The sequence below is a fragment of the Marmota monax genome, unplaced genomic scaffold (assembly GCF_021218885.2).
Source record: "Marmota monax isolate L192 unplaced genomic scaffold, Marmota_monax_Labrador192_F-V1.1 WCK01_AAM20220418_F8-fsc00097, whole genome shotgun sequence".
NCBI classification, from domain to species: domain Eukaryota; kingdom Metazoa; phylum Chordata; class Mammalia; order Rodentia; family Sciuridae; genus Marmota; species Marmota monax.
Window position 1 is genome coordinate 6,152,083 of NW_026694162.1, and position 22,783 is coordinate 6,174,865.

At 43.4% G+C, this 22,783-nt stretch overlaps 1 protein-coding gene across 1 annotated transcript in view; it reads left to right on the forward strand.

The window, feature by feature from the left end:
* The window catches only part of Spock1 (SPARC (osteonectin), cwcv and kazal like domains proteoglycan 1), a 515,785-nt gene that overhangs the window by 217,913 nt on the left and 275,089 nt on the right, over positions 1 to 22,783 (forward strand). Inside the window, exon 3 of the mRNA XM_046465855.2 lies at positions 18,259 to 18,304. Within this exon, the coding sequence (XP_046321811.1) occupies positions 18,259 to 18,304 (46 nt within the window). The remainder of the gene's footprint in view (positions 1 to 18,258; positions 18,305 to 22,783) is intronic.

Here is a 22,783-nt window from a genome sequence, read left to right on the forward strand (position 1 = left end):
CCCTCACTTCTTTCCTGACTTTGTATTCTTATGAGGTGAGCAACTTGTGCAACCAGCTCTGTCTTGGAGGGTGAACTCTCTTTGAGTCGTCCCTGCCTAAACATTTGGTGCCCAAAGTTTCTATTTCACAGCCACAAAGGCCAGTGAGGGCCAAACATGAAAATCTAATCAAAACGGAAATCCATAGGCATCCTGTATGTGATGTCATTTTCTTCTCTCTGAGTTCAAAGCTCATGGTGGACCACCTGTGCTCATTATAGCAGATGTGAGTGGCTTTGGGTAATTTCTCATAAATTATCATGTTTAAGCTGAGTTTCACTGGAACATTTTTCTGATGGTCTTTAAACTGGTTATTTATTTTCTTAGAGAAATATAATCCACGATGGCTTGGTAATGAACTGCTCCTGTTGTTACGAGACTGGTTCACATTATGGTGAGGAAGATTTATGTTCCCAAGTAGATTTTTGTTGCAAAAGAGTCAAGAATAATGCGGTCCTCTAAAGAGCAGAGAGACAGTATTAATAAGCACACAAGGTCTGTCTGGCTGTGGTTGAGTATGTGTTCATAATTTATTTAATATTTTCTCCAGTTCTGTCATTCAGGCATAATTGTTGTGTGGAAGAAGAATACAGAAGCCACAGGAATGCTTAGTAAAGTGGGCCTCAGGATTTTAAACTCATGGCACCAATAGCAGCCTTGGCTGTTGGGCCAGGTCTGGGTTTGCACTGCTGCTCAGGGAATGTCTTAGTCACCTTTTTCACTGCTGTGACTGAAGGACCTGACCAGCACAATTATAGAGGAGGAGGAGTTTATTTGAGGGCTCATGGTTTTAGAAGTCTTAGTCCATAGAAGGCCAGCTTCATTCCTCAGGGCTTGAGGTGAGACAGAACATCATGGTGGAAGAGTGTGGCAGAGGGAAGCAGCTCACGTATGATCAGGAAGCAGAGAGCAAGTCCACTCACCAGATACAAATATATGCCCAAAGCCATGGCCCAATTGCCACCTCCTTCAGCCACACCCAACCACTTCAGTTACCACTCAGTGAATCCCTATCAGGGAATTAATTCACTGATTGGGTTAAAACTCTTACAACCCAATCATTTTTCCTCTCAACCTTGTTGCACTGTCTCACATGTGAGCTTTTGGGGGTCACCTCACATCCAAACCATAACAGGGAAGAGGCAAACTTGTCCAGGATGATGATGGATCAGACTGAGGACTGGTGTTCCTCAGCTAGTTGGCCTCAGCAGATTGAGATTTGTCAGTCCACCCCACCAGGAAGATCCCCCTTTGATCCCCAAGGAAGTCAGGCTGGTGTGGAGCAGCCATCCTCGTCCTAGGGCTGCTGGAACTTCCCTCACAAACTCTGCTTGCTCGGCCCTCACCTAATCACAGAACTGGGCCCTCTTCAAACCCACAGCCCCTTCCTCAAGGAGAAATTACTTGCATACAGATATTAGCCAGCCCCCTGGGAATTCATCCAAGACCTTGTGTGGGAGTCTGAGGATAGGTCTCACCTCACACACGAGGCAGCAGACAGTCTAAAAATGTACTAAATGTGTATTTTCTCCCTTTGAGGTCACCCTGCCACTAAGAGCCCTTCCCCTTTGCTGGCTTTCTCGCAGTGATAAGAGCAGAGCCAAGCCCGGAACCTTCCTTCCTTCTCTTCCCTTCCCCATCCCTCCAGATGTCTCCTGAGAGTTCAGTTCTTCTCTCCCCTTTTTAGTCTCTGGGATCCCTATTTTAGCCCTTGAGGCTCAACTTCCCTGAATTTTATCAAGGGTGGTCCTTTCCTTTCAAATGAGTAGAATTGCTAGCCTCTAAGAGAAGCTCAAACGTGTGCATAATTAAACCAGCTTTGATTCCACTAACAGCTGTTCTCAGTCTCCACTGGTTACTCAGGTCTGAGTTGGGTGGAGCATCACCTGCCCTCCAGGGCTCCGTGGGACCTTCAGCCACCATGCAGTGCTAGGTTGTCATGGTGCAGGGAAAGAGCCCAGGGCTCTGCAGTTAGAACTGACTTCCAGTCCCTATCCTGCTGCCTTCTGCCTGTGTGACCCAGAACAAGTTACTTCCCCTCTCTTGAACCATAGTCTCCTCAAGTAAAATGTGGAATTTTGTCCATCTTTGCACCATCCTTGCTGTAACACTGGGATCATCTCTGCCAAGTGCAGGCCACAGTGCTTGGCAGGCAGTGGATGTTCAGTGAGCATTTGTTTGCTTCCCCCTGTAGGTTGAACGCAGTCTCAGGTTGCTCTTCCTTAGCCTGGTGGGTACAGTACTTCCCCTAGGACCTGGGCCCTTGCTCTACCACCCACTTGTCAATCTCAGGTCTGTAGTAGAGCATATTCTCACCTTGACCATGCTCATTTTCTAGGAAGGCTACTTACAGAACATTTTTCCCTTTTCCCCTGTCTAATGGTCCTTCACTGTCTTCACCTCCCATCCTTTCCTGGACTCAGGCTGACAGGTATGCCATAGACTTGGGGGCAGACACATTGGCAGGATTGTCACTTGAGACTTAGATTCTTAAAGCAGTGTGATTGGCCTCAGAGCTGTTTCACCCTCTTGACTCTGAAGGAAGGGTCCAGGAACAAGTTTCAATGAACAAGGTTAGGGGGAATGATCATGAGGGCCCAAAAGTCCCACTGGGAGGTAGAGACGAGAAGAGTAGAGTCTCTGAGGTCAAGCCTTGCCCTAATCAAAGTCACCCATTTGCAGGGAGCATATCTCCAGGGAATAACACCCACTTCTGGATTACAGACTGCAAAGGCATCCTGAAGTGGCCTTTTTAGAAGTTCTGCATTTATCCAGAGCATAAATGGCACACCCAGCTAGTTCTTGGCACTTTGCAAGGCAGCTTTAGTCACGGGGAACCCATGGAATTTCTGAGGTCCTCTTTGGGGAGAAGCCAGGTCTTAGAGCAGCGTGACTGGGACTGGCTGCCCCCTTTGACTTGGTCTGCCACTTGGCACTGCTGAGGCAAAACCTCAGCCTGGGAGGAGGCTGCACCCCACCTGGTAGGAGCTAGAAAGATTAAGCTAGAGATTTCCTCCTGCAAATGTGGCCCTGGGATGCCCTGAAAGCTGAGGAAGGCACCTTTAGTGGCTAACTGGGAACCTGGCAGCTCTTCACCAGACAAACATTTCTGTTCATCTTATCACCTTATTATGAAGGCATCGCCCCTTCCTGCTGAGTCTGTCCGTACTGATAGCTCCTGGAGGGGCCTGTGCTCCTGCTAAAGTAGATGTTCCCAGCCAGGACGCCTGCAGACAGCTGAATGGACCGCAGTGGCAGCCGACACATAATGAGAAATCCATCACACACGCGCATTTGCAGCTCTGGGTCACGTGCGTTCAGCTGTTAGTAATGTGATTACATAAGTGGCATTTTATTTACACTTTCTCACAGAGCGGTGGCTGCTGCTTTTGCAAAGCAACCATCACCCAGATTTGATGTCTTAAAAATCTCCTTAGAGTCCGGATGGCAACATCACAAATAAACTAATCCAGAGGAAACCAGCGGCACATTTTTAAAACTCTTGTTATCAGCTCAGAGCAGAGAATATGCTGGGATCGATTAAAAAATATAGTTGCCGTTTCTTGGTGCATGTTCTGTGTGGGCCATCTGGCGTATATGTAGCTGATCATCCATCCTTGGGAGCAGGCACCCCTGTCCTCATTTCACAGATGAGGAGGCTGAAGCTCGGACAGGTGAAGTCACTTGTTCAGAGTCACTTAGGCGATGGCAGTGGGAACGTCAAGAGGAGTTACCAGTTAAGAAACTGCCGTGGGTGTTTATGTATTTTATGTTTTCGATTGGGAAGCAGAACCATTGATTTCAGTTCCAAGCTGGGCTGAGAGCTGAGTTTGTGAAATGAGAGGCGTGAGAAACGGCCGTCTGAGGCTCTGATGGGCAATGTGAAAATAACCCATGCAGTATTGCTCCCAAATAATTCCAGCAGGCAGCCCTGACAAGGTGCCTCTGATTCTAGCTGTGATTTGTGTGTCCCGCTGGTAAATTAGATGAGGTATCTGGGCCGCGAATGCCTTATTAAATCGAGCCACAATTTGGGTTTGTTGCAGGAGCTGTCACTGCCTTGTGGGAAACGTGTGATTTCTGCTGTGAGCCCTGGGCCTTTCTCCTGCATGGTTCTGGCAGGGGCCAAGGGCTGCATGCCGGTGGGTGAGCTGAGGGTCACCCCTGCTTGTTTCAGATCCTTCATTTCTTAATAAGGTAGCAGAAATGCCAGAGTAAAAGGAATAAATTAATGGGTGGCAATGTTTACCATCCCAGAAACAGGCTAATTATCAGAGTCTGTGGTTTCATTGAGCTGCTGGAAGTGTTCCTGGGCTTTGTCCTTGGACTGGTCCAAGAAGTGCTTCATTCTGACTTCCCATGTCTGGCTGGTGGGTACGTTTCTGGGAGTCTAACAACTGGTGTACATGGCTCTTTGATGGCAGGTTTTAATGCTGTGTGAATTCTTGTAAGAATGAATTTACCACTTCAGGCTACTACCTCCCAGATTGTAATATTAGGGTAATGCTATTTTGATTGTACTCATCCCATAGGACTTTAAACGTACGAATAAGGAGACAACATACATGTTGAGAAGCAATAAAAAAATACAAACTTGAAGAAAACCCTCATATTCTCACAACTACTGATAACCACTGTTACCCTTTTCAGTATTTACTTCATTTCTTCTTATGGTGGATAATGGGAACATTGAAAGAGAGTTGAGATCCTAGAAAAGTTGATCTTGCAACTGACTACATAAGACGAATAATTATAACAAATCCCAGAACCAGAAAAGTGCAGCCAGTTGCCCTGGCTTGGAGCATGTAGGTGGACAGGGACACCCTTGTTCTTCTGTAGCGTCCTAGCAGGAGGGACTTGGGGTACTAGGAGGGTGTGTCTGTAGGATAGGAGAAGTAGCCACTGTTGCATCCTTGTCCATCCCCTCCACCTCCACACCCCCCAATATTCTCCCCTTATCTTCCTGTGTAATCTTCCTTTAGGAGTCTTCAACATGCAGAAGTTAATTTTGCTAAGTCTTCAACATGCAGAGGTTAATTTTGCTAAGGTTGAGCAATGGCATCGTGTCTAGAAGAACATATTGACCCATGGCATGCCACTGGTCTTGGAATTTGCTCAGGAGATTGTCTCAGTAGTTCTGTGCATCATGCATAAAACCCAACTGGAATCTTTCTTAATGTTCATAAGTTATTTATTAGAAAAGGGGTTATAAAAATCTAGGATACAATTACTATTTGTGTTCATCTTAGGTCCTTAAAATTTAAAAGCAAAAATAAAAATCAGAGCAAAAACAGCTTATTGCTTTGGTCCACCTTGGATTCTATCAGTACGTTGTATTCCTTGCTAGTGCGTGAAAAAATGTTCCTACTTTATTTACACAAAGCTTTCAGGCATATTTGATTTATTATTTGACATACTTGGAATCATAGAATTTTAGGACTGCAAGGGATTTGCATTGTTATTCCCCAAATAATAAATGAAAAGAAAGCATAAAAATAAAAGTATTACATGGCTTCTGCCCACTGAGTGCTCCCTCACAAGAAATAAATGTCCTCATTGATGTGTATTTTGTTACCATATAAATGATCACACCTGATCATTTTACCCTGGAGGGTTTTGATTTTAAAAGATGAGGACCAAGGAACTCCTCTGCAAACAAGTGTGGGGCCTTTCAAAGGTAGTGTGAGAATAATAGGCCATTGGTTATTTTCACTGTCTGAGGGTTGGGAGGGGATCCTTCAGGGTCCTATCTTCCAGAGTGGGGTCACATGACATGGTCCTTATTCACCAGAAGCTCATCCTCAGAGGGAACTCGCTTAATTATTTAATGAAGAGAAGGTGGAGCAAGCTGTCAATATGTCTTCTCAGGAGGAGGGAGAGCAGACAGCCAGGCCAGTCAGTTCTAATTGTGTTTCATAATGATGCCCACATGCTCTTAGCAGGTGGCATGGGGATTCTTGCTGATGGGATGGACAGGCCAGGCTGTGGGCTTGTTCTGGTCCCTGGAGTGGCATGCCATGGGTCAATATGTTCTTCTAGACACGATGTCATTGCTCAACCTTTCAGCTAAATTGGCAGATTATGATTATCATCATGTGCCTTATCCCTCCAAACCAGTCCCAGTAGCAACAGAGCTTGCTAGTCTCAGAACAGAGGGTAGACTGAGAGGTGAAGGGACCTTTGTGCCTCCTGCTGTCTCTTCTCCATCATGGCACCTGGGCTCAGGTGTCACTGCCTTTTTCAGGAGCTGAGGGCACTTGCTGCAAAGACTGCACATGCTGGTCTGTTCTGGGTGCCTGTCTGCAATGGTTGCTTCTGCCCCACCGTATGCTCCTTCCCTGGAATGTACTTCTGTCCTTCAAGACCCAGCTTGATGCCACTTTCTCAGTAGGGTCTGCTCTGTCTCCTTGGAGTGATTGGTGGCTTCTTCCTTTGATCTTTTTTTTTTAATAATTGACCACATTTATAAGGCACTGCTATGCTTTATCTACTTGCATGTCCAGTTTCCTATCTTCTAGGTAGACACTGTGGGCTGCATTAGAGTATGGGTTGGTTGTTATTCAGCATGATGATGGTAAACTTGTACAATGAGCTTTTTCATTGGGACTTTTTTACTTGGGCTCCCTTTAATCTCTCCCCACATAGGGATGAGAATATTTTGGAAGATATCAGTTTTAATGAGTCATTCTCCAGTGAAGTCCTCCAGTGACTTCCCAGTGCCTGTAGATTAAGTCTGGTTGTCTCATCAGGAATGCAGGTGTTGAGTCTCCGACTCTAGGTTCTTTCTAATTTCACTTTGCCTCTGTGGGTGCCCCAGTCTTGCAGTGAGCATGCCTGGATCATGGAAATGTGCCTGGAGGGCGACAAGACAGCTATATGTCCATAGAATAGACTCCTACTGGGGGACCCAGCATGTTGCTCTTGGTGTAAGGATGATTCTCTTACAGTTCCGTCTTGTTCCTATGACAAAAGTGTGCTATCTTTATGTCCCACAGCCAGGTGAGCTAGTTCTTAGGGGAGGAGCCTGGCTGAAGTGCCTGTGGTCATCTCTCTACATCTTCTGAGTATATCAGGCTTATTTTGGGAAGTTCTGGGATTGAGAGACAATTCACTACAAAATACCATCAAAGCTTATTGGGAGACAGGCAGTGTGGCTCAGGTCTCTAGGATCCAGGTTTTCTTGGGCCCAGCAGACTTTGAGAATATGGGTAAAATCTTCAGTAAGTCTCAGGAAACTCTTGTACCCATGCGCTGAACCCTGATTTTGGCCCTGGTAGTACCTCAGCAGGAGGGTGCCCACTCTCCTCCATGGAAACCTACTGGTAACTGCAGAGGCAGGCTGGTTGGGGCATGTGGGCCCATTTTTTGGCAGGGTTGCTTACTCTCTGGTTACCCCTCATCATGGGGAAATGTTGTCTCAGAAATTGCAAATTTCACACAAGAGCCTTCAAATCCTGACTACCACTGTGAGTTTGGAGTGGACAAAAGACCTCGGGTTCTTTATTAAGGTTTTCATTTTGGGGTCTTTGTTAAGGAGCAGTGGTCTGAAGTCTGGGGCCTCAGGATGTAGAAGATCATTGGCAGAGTGGTGCTGGGACAGTTCTAGGATATTGTGAAGGGAATATTGATTGCAGCCCTTTGGGGATGTTCCTTGGAAGAGAAGGGGTTGAACATTAGGGTTGGGAGCTGTGGTGGCAGCCAGAGCTATGCAGCTAATGGAAATTTCGTGCTGAGGCTATGGTTGTAGATTTCCAGAGCGGCCTGGTGCCCAGGCTGCCATTCCTTGTTCAGTACTTTGATGTCAGTGTTGGGTGTGTCACTTTGAACTGAGCTTCTGGGAGTGCCAGCGGCAGACAGGTTTGAGGTAGCACTCAGTCCAAGCACCACTCCACCTCTGGAGGCCAGCTATCAAGGCTGCTGTCCTTGGTCCTGAAGGCCATCTTTCTGCCAGGGGAGCCGTTTTAGTGAGGCTGGGCCTGGGGTAAGTGTAGATTGGGAAGTCAGAGCATCCTTCCTGCTTTCCTGGGTCAGAACAACAGATGGACTTTCCGTCCAGTTTCACAGAGACTTGGTGAGGCAGGTGTTTCCATTCTCTCATTTCTCATACGGAAAAGCTGAGGCTTCAGAGTCACTAAGATCCCAGCAGTGGTATTAAGTCTTTTGCGGGAAGACTCTGGTCTGGGCGCTCATCTCTCCCATATCTTGATGTCTCCTGTAAGCATCATAGTCCATCTCTGTGTGGTAGCCAGCTCCATGCCCTCTCTCTAGGGACTCCAGTCTTCACATGCCTCACAGTCCCTCCCTTCACATGGTGCCATCGAGGCAGGGTGTGTAGTGGGGAAAACATCATCTTTAAAGCCTAGCAAAATTGGAGCTCAAATCCTGGTTCTGCTTCTCACTTGCCATGTGATTTTCATCTAAGCTTCAGTTTCCCAAATGATGATGCAGGGGTGGTGATTTGTGTTCTACTCAGGTAGTTATTGCAAGCGTTAAATAAAACACAAATTAGCATTGGGGCAAACAGATTCCAACCACTAAGTGGTAGCTACTATTATTGTAGTGATAATTATTAATATTACTGTTTTTTTTTTAAAAATTGGAATTCATTTTTTTTTGGATTTGTACTTCCATTGGATGCAGGTGCTGAATTCTTGCATCTGATTTTAGTTTAGCTCTGGTGAACCAAGGCTTAGAGTGTGCATGTTCCTTGGGTGACTTGGGGCATCAGTGGGGTGAGGATATCAAGCAGGGGTTCCTCTATACACCTCATGTGCAACCTGATCTATCCTGCTGAACCCTTCTGACATCATTTCCACTGGTCCCCCAGTTTATGTTGCTATTTCACCTTCCTCAGAAAACCCCAGCCACAGAGCCTATGGTCTTTAGTTAAAGGGAAAGAAATTAGGGAATGGCAACCAAAGATACTGACATAAAAAGCCAGGCTGAGTTGCCTGTGCTTATTCAGTAGGTGTTTGCATGTACTTATTAAGAATAAGCATTGCCCTAGGTGCTGAGGTTCTGTGGGGAGGCCACCCAGCCCTGGCCCTGGGCATTGCCATCCATGGAGCCAAGCCACAGAAGAGTAGCCAGCTGTGGTTATGTGGGTGTTTCAGCACTTGGTAGGGGGCAGCATAGGGGCACAGATCATTTAGTCGAGTGCAGAGGGATTAGGGACAAGGTGGGGCTTTCCACAGGAAGTGGTGTCTAAACTGGGGTTCTGTAGAACAGTACACGTTAATCAATGAGGGGTGAGGAAGCCTGTTTCAGGCACAGAATGGGGCAGAATAGGCAGAGTTTTGAAAATTGAGAGTGTGGGCCATTGCAGGTCCCAAAATCAGCTCATTTACTGTCTCCCTGGAGCATGGCCCCAGGGAGATAATAAGGCTCTGCAGGGGTTAAGTCTTGGGGAGGTTCTACAAGTGGAGCTAGTGGGTTGGCATGAGCCTGGAAGTTGCGCTGATATTTTAAGTAGGGGAATGATGTCAAGTTCCTCTGTCACCTCAGTCATCAACCAACACAGCCTTTGCCAGCCCCTGAGATTAGTACCTCCCAGAGAGAATGAGTGGGGAGGAAGGAGTGAGGGATCCATTCCTAGCTCATGTTTAGTTTTCTAAAAGGCAGCATCTGCCTTGCTCATGGAGGCCTGCCAGCTCTGGCGGTGGGGGCAGGGGGCATTCTCAGAAAGATGGCAGGACCTAGTTAATTTGGAATCTGTGATACTTGGACAAGGCTGGGCTTTGGGCCAGTGTAACTTGTACTTTCTGGGAAATAAAGCTTTACATGATACAAGATGGCAAGGGCCTTGTTTGGTGGGCCAGTGAGATGGATCCTTTCAGCGTTCCCCCATCTGTTTTGAGTGCAAATTGATGATTACACAGAAATTTGGCCTGTTCGGGGTCATTTCCTTATCAGGCTGCAGTTAATCGTATTTGAAACTTTAATTTGTTTATATGATATCTAATACCTTACAGTGGTCCAAACACCACACTTTTGATGAACAAAAGAGCCCAATGGTGAGTATTATAGACAGGTCCATTTAATAGGTGGGGGTCACTGAACTTAAGAGAGTGGGAATCTGGACTTTAAACAGAATCATGCCTGCTTGAATCTTCACATTTCACTGAATTTTTTTTCAAGCACTCCTCATATGTGAGACTAATGAAATTACATGCACTTAAAATATTTCATAATTATTTTCCCAGCTGCAATTGGTCTCCCTTCACTTGGGCCTAATTGGTAAAATTCAAATGTATAGGAAGTCACATTATTGAAATTTTAAACATATCATTATTTTCACAAACCCAAGTTTCCTTCATGTACCTGGGATGTCCCACTAACATAAACCTCTGGAGACGAATGTGAACATTGCTTTTTGTTTGTTTAATTAATTAATTAGTTAATTAATTAATTTTAATTAGGTCTATATGACAGCAGAATGCATTTTGATTCATTGTACACAATTGCAGAACAACGTTTCATTTCTCTGGTTGTATATGATGTAGTGTCGTTCATATGTGCAGTCATACAAGTACCTATGGTAATGATTGCTTTTATTTATTAATTTGTGTGCCAGATAGTATACTGGGTACTTTGTATCATGATTGTGAATCTTTGAGATCATCCTTCAAGGTAGGTACAAGTGGCTTGTTTTATGGATAAGGAAACCGACTCTGAGAAGCCAAATGGGTTGTGCAAGGCCACACAGTGGGTGAGTGAGTGCTAGAGCTGGAAGTTGAACCCTCATCTGCTTAAAAGCCTGCCCTGTTTCTAGTATTTCCTTTGCCTTAACCTCTTCTCTTCTTCCACAATACTGAGAAGATTGCTCTTGGTTAGCTCAGACAATTTGATAATTTTGCTAATACAATGAAAGGTATTGGTGTTTTTGAGTCTGCAAAGACATGCTTGTCTTGGTCAGAGTACATATGGAGTATCCTGTGCCCATTCATATCCCCAGAAAAAAATCCCAAATGCAAAGCAGAGCTTTAAGAAGAAACCTTGTTCAGGCTTAACTTTTCTATTTGGGAAAAGAGCAAATTAGTGAGTCACTTCCCTCCACCTTGGCTTAGATGGGCTGACAAAAAGTCCCCAAGCAGGGAAAGCTCCTTGTGATGGCACTAGTCCTTTAATGAGCTGGAGGAGTCATACCAATCCTATTCATTTCACATACATCCTAAGACCATAAATTCATGTTTTTCTTTGGTCCGAGCCCACCTCCAAGATATTTTGATGCTGCAAGGCAAAACAATTTCTTTGCAGGAATGTAAAAGGTCTATTACTCTTGGTCCCTAATGTTATCTTGATATTTTTTCTTTAATTGAATTTTGCCCTCTGGACGGATGTCACAGGCCCATTTGAAATTCCTGCAGATGAACACCAGGGCTGGGTGTTTGGATTTCATCATGATTTTGCTAGTCCTTTTGTAATAGTGCATAGATCACTGAACACACTCAGATTTCTCCCATTTTGGTTATTCTACCCTATAACTTCTAGTCCTTTCCCGTGAACTTCATGAATGATGGGACCTTTGCAAAGGAATGATGGTAGGTGACTTAAGAGATGATATCTAGCTATGATCTTTCTAATGTTATGAGAATTTGAAATTTTAATGCAATTATCAAAAATGTATACATTCCTTCCTATTGTTTGATGTGATTCTTTTATTTTTTTTTCTCATTCATAATGCTTTCGTGCTCAGGAAGTTGAGGTAGGTTTTTGACTTTTCCACTGTATGTAGACATAGCATCAAAGTAGTTGCCAAATGACATGTAAATTTTATCCTGCATCCTAAATCTTGGTGGTAAATATTTGTTTTTGTTCAGTGAACCGGTATCACACACATTTGTCTTTCATTGGTATATCCAGGAGATGCAATTTATCAAATGCATATAAACAGTCCATTTGCTGCTTTATCTTTTCTCATTAGTTACAGTACAAGTATGATTGTCAGTTATTATCTGTGTTTTACTGGTGGGTTATTTATTGAAAGAGCAGAGCAACTGACATTGTTATTTTCTAAATCATTTTGTCTAAGGCCTGCAGGACTTTACACCAAATGTCAGATCAATTTATCAAAGAATTGCTCTATTTAGGATGAAAGTGATTTAGAGTGTGTGTATAAACATACACCCACCTGTGCTTACACACACAAGCAGCAGTTTTGGGAATTTCACAGGGATTGCAGAGATGTTACGGGAGCTGAAACAGTTTCCTTACCATTTGATGCAATTCAGCAGGGATTTATCAAGTGCTGTTGAGTGATGCCTTAGGGAATATGAAGGTAAGTAAGGATGGCCCTGCTCAGCAGACTAGCCAGGTGTGGGGGGTAATATGTGCACAGGGAAGGACTATAGTGCACATACTCCTAGTTCCTGGTGGACAGGGGTCTCACGGGTGGTGTCTGAGAGTCCTCAAATCACTGTCCAAGCTGGGCCAGGTGACTGGGCTGTTTCATTCAGAAGAATTCCCACTGGGGCTCTTCTTCAGGGACAGGGAGGGACAGGCCTGCCTGAAGTACACAGAGAGCACACTGCTTGTCCAGAGATGTGAATGGATGTAGCTCAGAGGTAAGGTGACTGTATGGGTAACTAACTTCTTTTTCAGTGAACAAAGTGTTTTGTACCTCACAGTAGCTTGATTAGCAGGGATTTCCATTGCACAAAAATTAAATGACAAGGAAACATTGCATTATATAGTGGGTACCCTTACATAGCATTGTCTGAAAATATCACTTTTCTAGTGACTTCTGTTATCATTGTAGGGATATTCCTCTCACCCACCACCCATCCCATATTCTTTTTTCCCCCAGTCAAGCAGTTTGAAAAATGAACTAGTTTGCCCTGAATCCCCTTGAGAACAATTTGGCTACAGTCCCTTAATTGATTTCTTTCTGAAAGTTTTGAGTTTTGTGTAGCAAAGTCAGCCTTCATCTGGGATCTGCAGACCTGGCCTTAGTCCCCTTGACCTTGTAGCGCAGGGCTTCTCCTGTTGGTATTTCCTTGCAGTGGGCCCACAGGTGACCCCACAGTGGCTGCCATGCCTTGCTGTACCTGGCTTCCTTCTGTTCAGGGCTGTGTGGCTCACCCCAGCTCCCATTCACTTTCTAGGCTGGTAATTTGTATTATCTCAGGTAATCTTCTGATGGAACTGCAGGGTTCAAACGGTTTAGCTAAAATATGTATGAGGGAGAAATTATCTGTTTCATGTGAGCTAAATGCCTTTGATCTGTGGCATCTGAAGCTGTGGTATATAATAAATTATACCCTCATCCTCATAATCAGCAGCCAAAGCAGTTGGGTTTCCAGAGTGGCTTGTGTTTGTTTCTGCCCCCCAGCTCTTCCTCAGAGTTGGCTTTGACGTTCTTTGGAGCTGAAATAGGCGCCGCTTGAAAGCCAAATCCCTGGGGAATATTTGAGCTAAATTACATCAGCCATTTTTGGGCTTGGCACAGGGAAAGGAAATTCACATTCCCATTCTAAATGGGCTGTAACCATAGACTTTCCCATTGCTTATGATTATCCCTGATCAAAAGACTTAAGTACCCATATTATAGCAGGAGTATTTTGGTATCATTTCGTGTTAGGCAGACTTAAAGATTACATCAGAAGATGCATTATAGAATGGGATGTTCTTGGCATGTACAGTCATCCCTTAATATCTTTGGGATATTGGTTCCAGGACCCCTGAGGATACCAATATCTGCAGATTCTCAAGTCCCTTATATAAAATAGTGTAGCATTTGCATGTAACCTGCTCCATCCTCCCCATATACTTTAAATCATCTTGAGATGACTCACCTAATACAATATAAATGTATTATGAAAATGTAAAACTAAGGATATAGTTGTTAAACTATATTAGTTAAGGAATAATAACCAAAAAAAGCCTATATATGTTCAAGGCAGACACATTTTTCTTTCAAATAATTTTGATCCTCATCAGTTGAATCTACGGATACAGAAAGCCAACTCTGTGTGTTACATCATCTACGCTACTCCTATTAACTATTAGTAGACATATCTTTACTAATATCTATTATATGTAATTTGTAGGGTTATATATGCAGTATATATATGTATACACACATATATGTATACATATTTTTTTTTCTTTCTCATGGATGCTGATCAGAACAGAATCTCTCAAAAGTAGTTGAAAACCCAGAGTTAATTCCTTTGCACCAGCTACTGGGAGCCAAAAATTTTGTAAGCTCCATCCTTATAATAATGTGATTTTAGTTAGTGAGATGAATGGAGAAATATTGTTTTATCTATGTCAATCAGCTGTAGAGGGTAACAAAATAATAGTAGCAAGAGTCACTACCAGCTTCTAATTCTTCTACCCTTAACTCTACCTCCTTCCTTCATCCTTACCTAGACTTGTAATGATTCAGCACTTTCTTGCTATGATCTTTGTGCTGACTTTTTAGGATTATTTTCCTGCTGCCCTGGAATACTTCATTATTTTGGACATCCATCAGTGTGCTCAAGTTTGAGTCTCTGTTTAAATTAATAGATTCTTCTGTATTTTTAACAGTCCCTAAAAAAAAAAAGAGTTGGATGACTTTCAATTATAAAATGTTCTAGTGGAATGGAATCGGCCTTTCCTCCTATGGGTTAGTTAGAATTTAGAACAAACTGTTCTCCACTTTGTCCAGTGGAGGCCTGACACAATTATGTTCTGCAACATGGACCATAAAATATACATGGGGAGTAACACTGCCATCCTTCATCGCTAAACCAGTATAATACATTAATGGGAGTTATTCAATTTAATAAATGGCTATATTTAGATATGCATCTTTCTAGTAAGGTTTATGTTTTAGTTAACTGTTGCTGTGGTCCCTGCATGTCTCTTTAAAAAAAAAAAAAGCTTCATCACTAGATGATAAAATTACCAGTCAAGAGGCCAACTCAGACACATTTCATCTGACAAGTTTCATCTACCCAATACGCCTTTCACCAAAGTCTGAATTTCAATAGGCTGCAACTTTCATGGGCCATGAGGGAGGTCAGAGATAAGAGCTCTTAAAGTCCTGGACCTTGCTGACATCTGGACTAGACTTTGAGGTCCAGGCTACAAGAACACACTTTCAGATAATGTAGTGTTAGGTGTGTGGGAATAAGCACACTGTCTCCGGGGGTGGAAACAAAAGAACTGGCAATAGCACATATATCCTGTATATTTTAACTAAGTTAGAAAGTAAGATAAAAGCTTGGCTTATGTCTCCTGGGTCATAGGCCCTGGAGAAGTGACTAGCTGTGGTATTGGTAGAGCATTGGTTCAAGACCACATACAACTGTCTTTATGTCCTGGGAGACTCCATTTTTAGGCAGGGCACAAGGATTAGCAAATTGTCAGGAGGTGAAACTCTGGGAGATGCCTTCTGTTATTTTAAGGTTTTTGCACATAGGTTTGATGTTGCCTTACCAGCAATTCTCCCAGACTCATGGAATTCATCTAAGCAGCCCCAGCCTGTGTGAACTTACTGTGTGGCTGGTGTGTGTGGAAGGGTGATCACGTGTGCCTCAATGGCTTATACTGTGACCTTGACAGCAGCAGTGACTGCAGAGTCCCCTCCCCCATGGTCATTGACCATCCCCCAAGTGGGCTCTGGTGCGTAGAATATTTACACGTACTCAAGATCTTGACCCCTGATGGGGCTTTTCTATCAGCTGCAGCCAAAGCCGTGACACCCAAGATTTCACCCGCTTCTGGCTCATTGGTTTTTGCTTTGGCAATCTCCTTTCCTGAGGCAGAGCAGAAGCAATCAGATGTAGGAAATAAGTTTCCTTCCCTGTTTGGCCTTGCTGGGCAAGGGACTGTTTGAAGGGCTTATTTTGCATAATGAGTTTTTACTCAAGGTGTTCTTTCACATTTTGACAGTAATTAGGCAGTGTTAGTACATTTGCAGTAGGTTTTAAATATTCGAATGCAAATATCTGCTTTAAGAGGGTATACATTTAAAACCATGGTTTTCCCCAAGAAATATATAAAATGACAATCGTAGTTAACCTGGGAAAGTGACAAGGTCCAGAAGAATATTTCCTCCCAGTTATGGAGTGTGTTGGGATGATTAGAGAATATTCAGTTCTTGAGACTTGCTCCAACCTTTCTTTGACATCAAAGAGAATGTGACATGTGAAATTGAAGCAGAGGGACTGGTCTTTGGCTCCAGCCCTTCCCTGTCAGACACATATCCCAAGCTTCCAAGGGCTTCTATGTATCAGCACAGCATACTCAAGTAGAAAAGGTTTCATAAGCTGTCACATTGCCATTGGACATGGCACTGTCCCCTGTGTGTTTGACAGAGCATTGATAAACTGCAGTTGGAAGGATGGACAGTGTGTTACTTTTTTCCCTCCGGTGGTAAGAACAAGTTCATTTTGAGTTCTTTCTTCTCTTACCCTGGTGAACAGCACCATCCATTGGTAAGAGGGTTGTGTCAGGTAAGAGTACACTGGCGTCAGACCGAGACATCAGGTTCTAAATTTCTTACCCACCATTCAGTCCTTAAGTTAAAATAATAATTTAATACTGGTTGTCCAAGTTTTAGCAGAATTTCAAAATAAAAAGAAATAAAAAGTGGAGGGAGATATTGAAGAGAGATTGTTTTAAACTTTCTCAGTGATATTTCATGGTGTAGATCTTGGAGACTCCCTAACCAGTTGGGTGAGGAGGTCAGTTATGCCAGAAAATTAAAGCCAGAACAAAGTGGGCCAATTCCTTGGAGTTAAAAATAGTTTAATGCTGCATCTCCAGGATCCAGAGGAACCCGTTCATGTTTATTCATGCTCTGGAAGATGGAGTCACTGGCCAAGAAGCAATATGTTCTGATTTTACTCTAAATCCAGTTTCCTAAAATCTATTTAAAGGCTTAGGTGAACTCAACAAGGATCTAATAAAGCCAGGTAATTGAACAACACAGAGGCTGATAAAATTCACAGGAGATTTTGTTGGAGATAAACTGCAGCAGGAGACAGTCTGGACAATAATTTAAACTAATTGTGTACTTTGATGTAAATTAACTTCTCCGGAAGAGAAATTGAGGCCTTATTTTGAAAATCTTTTTGAAAGTATCTGCAGCATGCAAGGCATCTGCCAAAAACAGAGCAAATAAGCTGGATATTAACTAGAAAGTGGCCGAGGCCTTAGATACAGTCTGAGGTCGATAGGAAGGAGTGACATCTCTTCTTCTGGCAAACTATTCAGTTTTGTTGACAGTGATGTACTGGGGAACAGTGGGGCCAAGAAGTGTGGAGGGGAAGGACCAAGTTGAGTGGCTATCTGAAGGGAAGGGTTATTAGAAGTGGGGAAGAAGCCGGGTGCAGCGGCGCACACCTATAATTCCAGTGGCTCAGGAAACTGAGGCAGGAGGATCTGGAGTTCTAAGCCAACCTCATTAACTTAGCAAGGCCCTAAGCAATTCAGTGGGACCCTATCTCTAAATAAAATACAAAATAGGGTTGGGGATGTGGCTCAGTTGTCGAGTGCCCCTGAGTTCAATCCCCAGTACCAAAAAAAAAAATGTGGATAAGGGATTAATATAACTCTGAAGCAGTGAGTGACCTAGCTCTTACAATTTCAAAGTAACAAAGTGCCCAGCCTTGGAGAATAAATCGATGCAAACTATGTGCAAGACAGACGTGGTTATGAATAGACTAGATTGACTGGCCTTTCATTTTTCCATCCTTGCATGCCCAGAACAGATGGTATTAAGCTGAATGTGTGCTTTGCTTAATTCTAACGTTTGAATGGCCCTCTGTGTAGGTTTTGTGAGTGTTGGAAAGCTGAAACTGCACTGCAAGATACATGCCTCTATGTAAAAGAAATGTTGACAGTTGAATTATCAGCTGTTAAAAACCCAGAGGCTTAATCATAAGTGAGAGCAGCCAGGCAGCACCTGTGGTATACTTGATAGCAAATGCACCTCGATCATAGAAGGTGTCTGGGTTTATGTGTCAAACCAAGAAGAGCAGTGCTGTTTCCATTTTGGACTGGAATGTTTTTGGTATTTTAAGTGTTTAATGCATACAGTATAAAATATAAAAATTTGAAAAGTAAATTGGTATTTTTGATTGGACATTAATGCCTATTTAGGGAAAGACTTCCAAGTTGTGTTTTCCTTTGTGTTTTGGAAAATGGGGAGAAGGACAAGTGTTTATGCAGTTGTGTGAGAAGCTTCCTGAAACCTGACCTTCGTTTTCTATTTTTTCCTTTTAGGATGATTATTTCAGAAACTGGAATCCCAACAAGCCCTTTGACCAAGGTAAGGAATGCAACATGTCTTGCTGTGTATAGTCTATGAGAAATACTGTCTTTTCCTTCCTCGTGTGCTGAGTTAATGCTCACAAAGGCCAGCTAGCTGTCTTGTTTTTATTGATTTGGGGGACCGAATTGAGTAGGGTAATAACAATTATTTTATCAAGGTGGTTATTTAAGGTTATGTCTAGGACAAATTTAGACAGTTTTTTTAAATTGAATTGACCAGTACAATCATTGATTAGTTTTGTTTAGAATAACAAAAATAGTGGACTGATTATCAGACTGAGCTGGTGAATTGTGGGCTGAATCTAGTGCTTTTAGCCACAGAACCCATTCCTAGAAATGTTCTTCAATTCACATGAGCCATAAAAATGAAATTTTCTAAGGAAAACGTTGATCCTGGAGGTTTTGAAGGACACTGATACTTCATTTGTTAAGTACCTACTTCATGGTTCCTAAATAGAAATCTGTTTCTGCATTGACTGACCATTTGGGTTTCACTGGGTCCTCAGAGGGCTCTTTCCATACACCCCAGCAGGCATAGAATAGTAGCTTGATGGCTGTTGTAAATCACTAACCACATCCTCATGTGAGTTATTTAAGACACAACAAGGACCTGCCATGAATCAGGTCCCTGCTCCCATCGTTCCACGTGGGGCTGCTCTTGACACAGACCCTGCTGCTGAAAATGATGGTAGGTTGCACTTGAAGTACATTCCTGCCGTGACGCTGAGACTCAGAGGAAGATATTGCCTCCTGTGTCTCCGAGGGCCCATGCTTCTGAGAATCAGCTTTAGTGCATGGCTTGAGTACTAAATGGGACAGCACGGTCACTTTGAAGGGAGGTATTGATATGTCATTAGTGTGGAGTGCCCTTTTCTGCCCTCTGCTTTGTCACTTTAATTGACCACTCACTCTGGACTCTGGATTTCCTATCAACAGAACTAGTATTAAATTTTTCATACATGCTTTTGACTTATGCCTTGAAAGAGTGCAATAGTTTGTGCATTCATGCATGCATTCAACCATCCTATCCCTCTCAAATCTTTACTGAGCTCATCCTGGTTGTACAAGCCACCAAGATACTGAGGAGAGAGCAAAGAAGCTGAGGTGCCTACCCCAGGGGAGCTCAGCAAGGAGGAGCAGGGAGAGAGGAGCAGGTCGGTTGCAGTGGGTGGGATATGTTAATGGGTGGGAGAAGCAGCATGGGTCTCGGCAGGTGGGGACTCTAGGGGTGTGAAGGTGGGTGTACAGGAAGACTATTTTTTTTCTAGGCTGTCTGGGTTCTCCATGCCCTGGGCTGCCAGGCCTCACGGCTTTCCAGATCTAACCATGACTGAAACATCTCAATTATTCACCCTGATGTGTATGAAGGTATTAGTAATTTAGTTTAGGGATTTCCCATGAAAAATGATCAAAATTGGAGAAGTTTCTTTAAAAGGATAAAACTTGGTTTTTGAAGAATATTCATAGATGCTGAGCCACAAATTCCAAATTCCCTGTCCTTGTCTGATAAATGAGCCCTTCTGCAGATGTCCCTAGCAGGCTTTTGCTCACAAAGGCAACTCGACTGATGGTTACAGTGAACTGATTTTTTTTTTTTTTTTTTAAGTTAAGAACCAGAAATAGGTTCTTGTCCTACAAGGATCAAATAGCTGTCAGATGTACTCTTCTCCCCGGGTTGCAAACAAGTATAAAACCCCTACCAGGACAGACATTTTTATTTTTTTCTAATGTACATAGGAGAAGGGAGTACATGAAAGGTGGGTATCATTTCATTACTGGGAGTACAAATGATTACTTCTGTTGGCACAGGGGGTCACACAGAAACTTTAAGTACCCAAAACAACCCGATATTTAAAATCGCTTAGGAAAAAGATGCAAACAAGGATTTTTCTCTCCTAGAACTGATGGCCTATCCCCTGCTTGCTTTTCTGAGCTTGCAGGCTTAAAAACTGGGTCTGCTCAGATGAATCCTTCCAGAAAAATCTCATGGCTTTATGGGGTTGGTAGAGGGCCTTCGTGAGTAGCCCCACTTTGTATCTGAGGTGTAGCCGCTGTTGGCTATTTCTATACAGAGCCCTGGGGAGAGCAGGCCGAGCTGAGAATAGCCTTCACTTAAAATATCAGCCCCAGCAGATGTCATCCATTACACTGTGGGCTGCTCAATAAAAATGGGAGGTCACTCTATCAGGGCTGACACGACTGGGTGAAATATAAACCATAGGCGTGGAAGATGCAGAGCATTTCATCTTCCAGAAAATAGGAGAATTGCTGAGATCCAGTGCAAGTTGTCAGCAGCAGAGAGAAGTCCTTTTCACTCCTGAACTGAAAAGAGACACAAATGTAGTGGGTTTGTGGTGGGGATCTTATTCTTTGTAGGAATAGAACTTGTTGAAAAGCACTTTCAGAGTTCCAGAGGACAAATATGGGCTAGAAGGGGGTGGAAGAGGCTTCTGTGACAGAGGTGGTCTGCAGTGGGGTGGGCAGGTGGGTGGAGAAGGAGGACCCAGCATGGGGCATTTTAGTGCATTGCAGTCATAAAGTGATTGGAGATAGATTATGGAGGTCATTCCATACCATTCTACCAAATTTAAACTTTGTTTTCTCAGCAACAGGGAGCCATAGAAAGTTCTTAAGCAGATGAGTGACATAAGGAAGGCAATATTTTGGGGGATTTTGTTTGGTGATTAGGAACCTCAGACATACTTGCTAATTGATGTTACTCCTGTAGGACTCTTGCATACATAACTTCTTCAAGTCATCATCCATTGCCATAGAACCCTGGGCTCTGGCTGTCACAGGTAGTCAGAATTTTGAACCCAGCTTTCTAGCTTGACCTTTGAAATGCCCCTGTGGCCTCTGATTATCTTAGATGTTCGTGTGAATAGTTAGAAGACTTAAAATACTCAAGAAGTAGTTGCTGGGCTGTAATTGCTCTCTCTGCTTAAAGATATTTACTGAACTTTGCACAACAGGGTTTTCTGGAGCCTGCACTTATCATCATGTAATCGACTCAAAAGCAGTTAGAAGAAAAGTGCCTTACCTGGCCTCTAAAATGAGGCTCCAATTTCTTTAACTTGTTATCTTGAAACGAATCATTAATGCTCTGTCCGTGAAATATAATAGCCATCAACTTCAGGCTTTCAAATACGAATTCTTTCTGAGATTAGGATAAGGAAGTATATCTTTTTTTTTTTTTTTCTTTTTGTAATGATTTAATGCCAAATCTCCCTGCAGAAGGGATGGACAGCAGTTCAGAATTGAAGGGAAGAATTAATAACTCAGATGAGAAATTTTCTTTGTGAAGTCCACCAAGAAAGACGCCCTGCTGAAAGCAGCAGGTGGGCACAGCTGGGGGGAGCCCTGGGCCACTGCAGAGGCCTTTCCTGTCTTGCACAGGTAGGAGCAGGGGAGGCCCAGGACTGGACTCTGCAGGAGGAGGGCCGAGGTACAGAGTTCTGAGTGGCTGCAGAGTTTTCCAGATCCTCTGCTGCATTGGCCTGTTAGTCACATGCTCCCTCCACTGACCCCAGGCCAACCCAGGAGCTCAGACCAGGGCATTGCTTCTCAAAGTGGGATCTCATCCCCGTCCCTAGTGTGGAACACTCATGTCATCTCTTGCAGATTCCTCATGGTCATTAGCAGTCTCAAAACTCTGAAAAAAAAAAGTTTTCAGTAAAAATGTTCACTTAAGCCAGGTGTGGTGATGCACGCCTGTTATCCCAGCAATTCCCGAGGCTGAGGCAGGTGGATTGCAAGTTTGAGACCAGCTTCAGCAACATAGTGAAGCTCTAAGCCACTTAAAGAGACCCTGTCTCAAAATAAAAAGGGCTGGAGATGTGGCTCAGTGGTTAAGCAACCCTGGGTTCAATTCCTGGTAACAAATAAATAAATAAATAAATAAGAAGAAAAAATTCAATTAACTTACCATTTTTTAACTTTGCCTTTCACCACCTGCTTTCGTTTTTACGGATTCATGATACAATTCCCAGTTACCCAGAGGAGATAGTGTATTCTGCAGGGTACATTTTGGTAAATGCAGTCTGAGATCTTGCAGTTCGGAATCAGATTCTCTCTCAGTATAGAACATGACTGCCAGTTCCTAGCTGTGTGATTCTGGGCAAGTAGTTTAACTTCTCTGATTCTAAGTCTCCCTACCTGGAAACGAAATTGTAAGAGTACTTTAAGTAATAGCACCGAGAAGATTAAATTAGTTAATTTGTGCAGCATTAATTTGTGTAGCGAGTGATTGGCAAGTGCTGATTTAGCAAGTAGTGGATGCTTTTCATTTCTGCCTCTCCCTTTCCACACAGGTTTTAGTTCTTTCTCCTTTTTTTCCTTTTAGTGGCCTCAGCATTGGGATGCTCTGAATCTCTTCGGGCTGAATTGGCGCTGGCCTGTTCTGCTCTAGGTGGGCCACTGTGGTGCTGCTCCCCTGTTTCCTGTTATCAGAGCTGAAGAGGTTCTGGCTCCTTTTCTT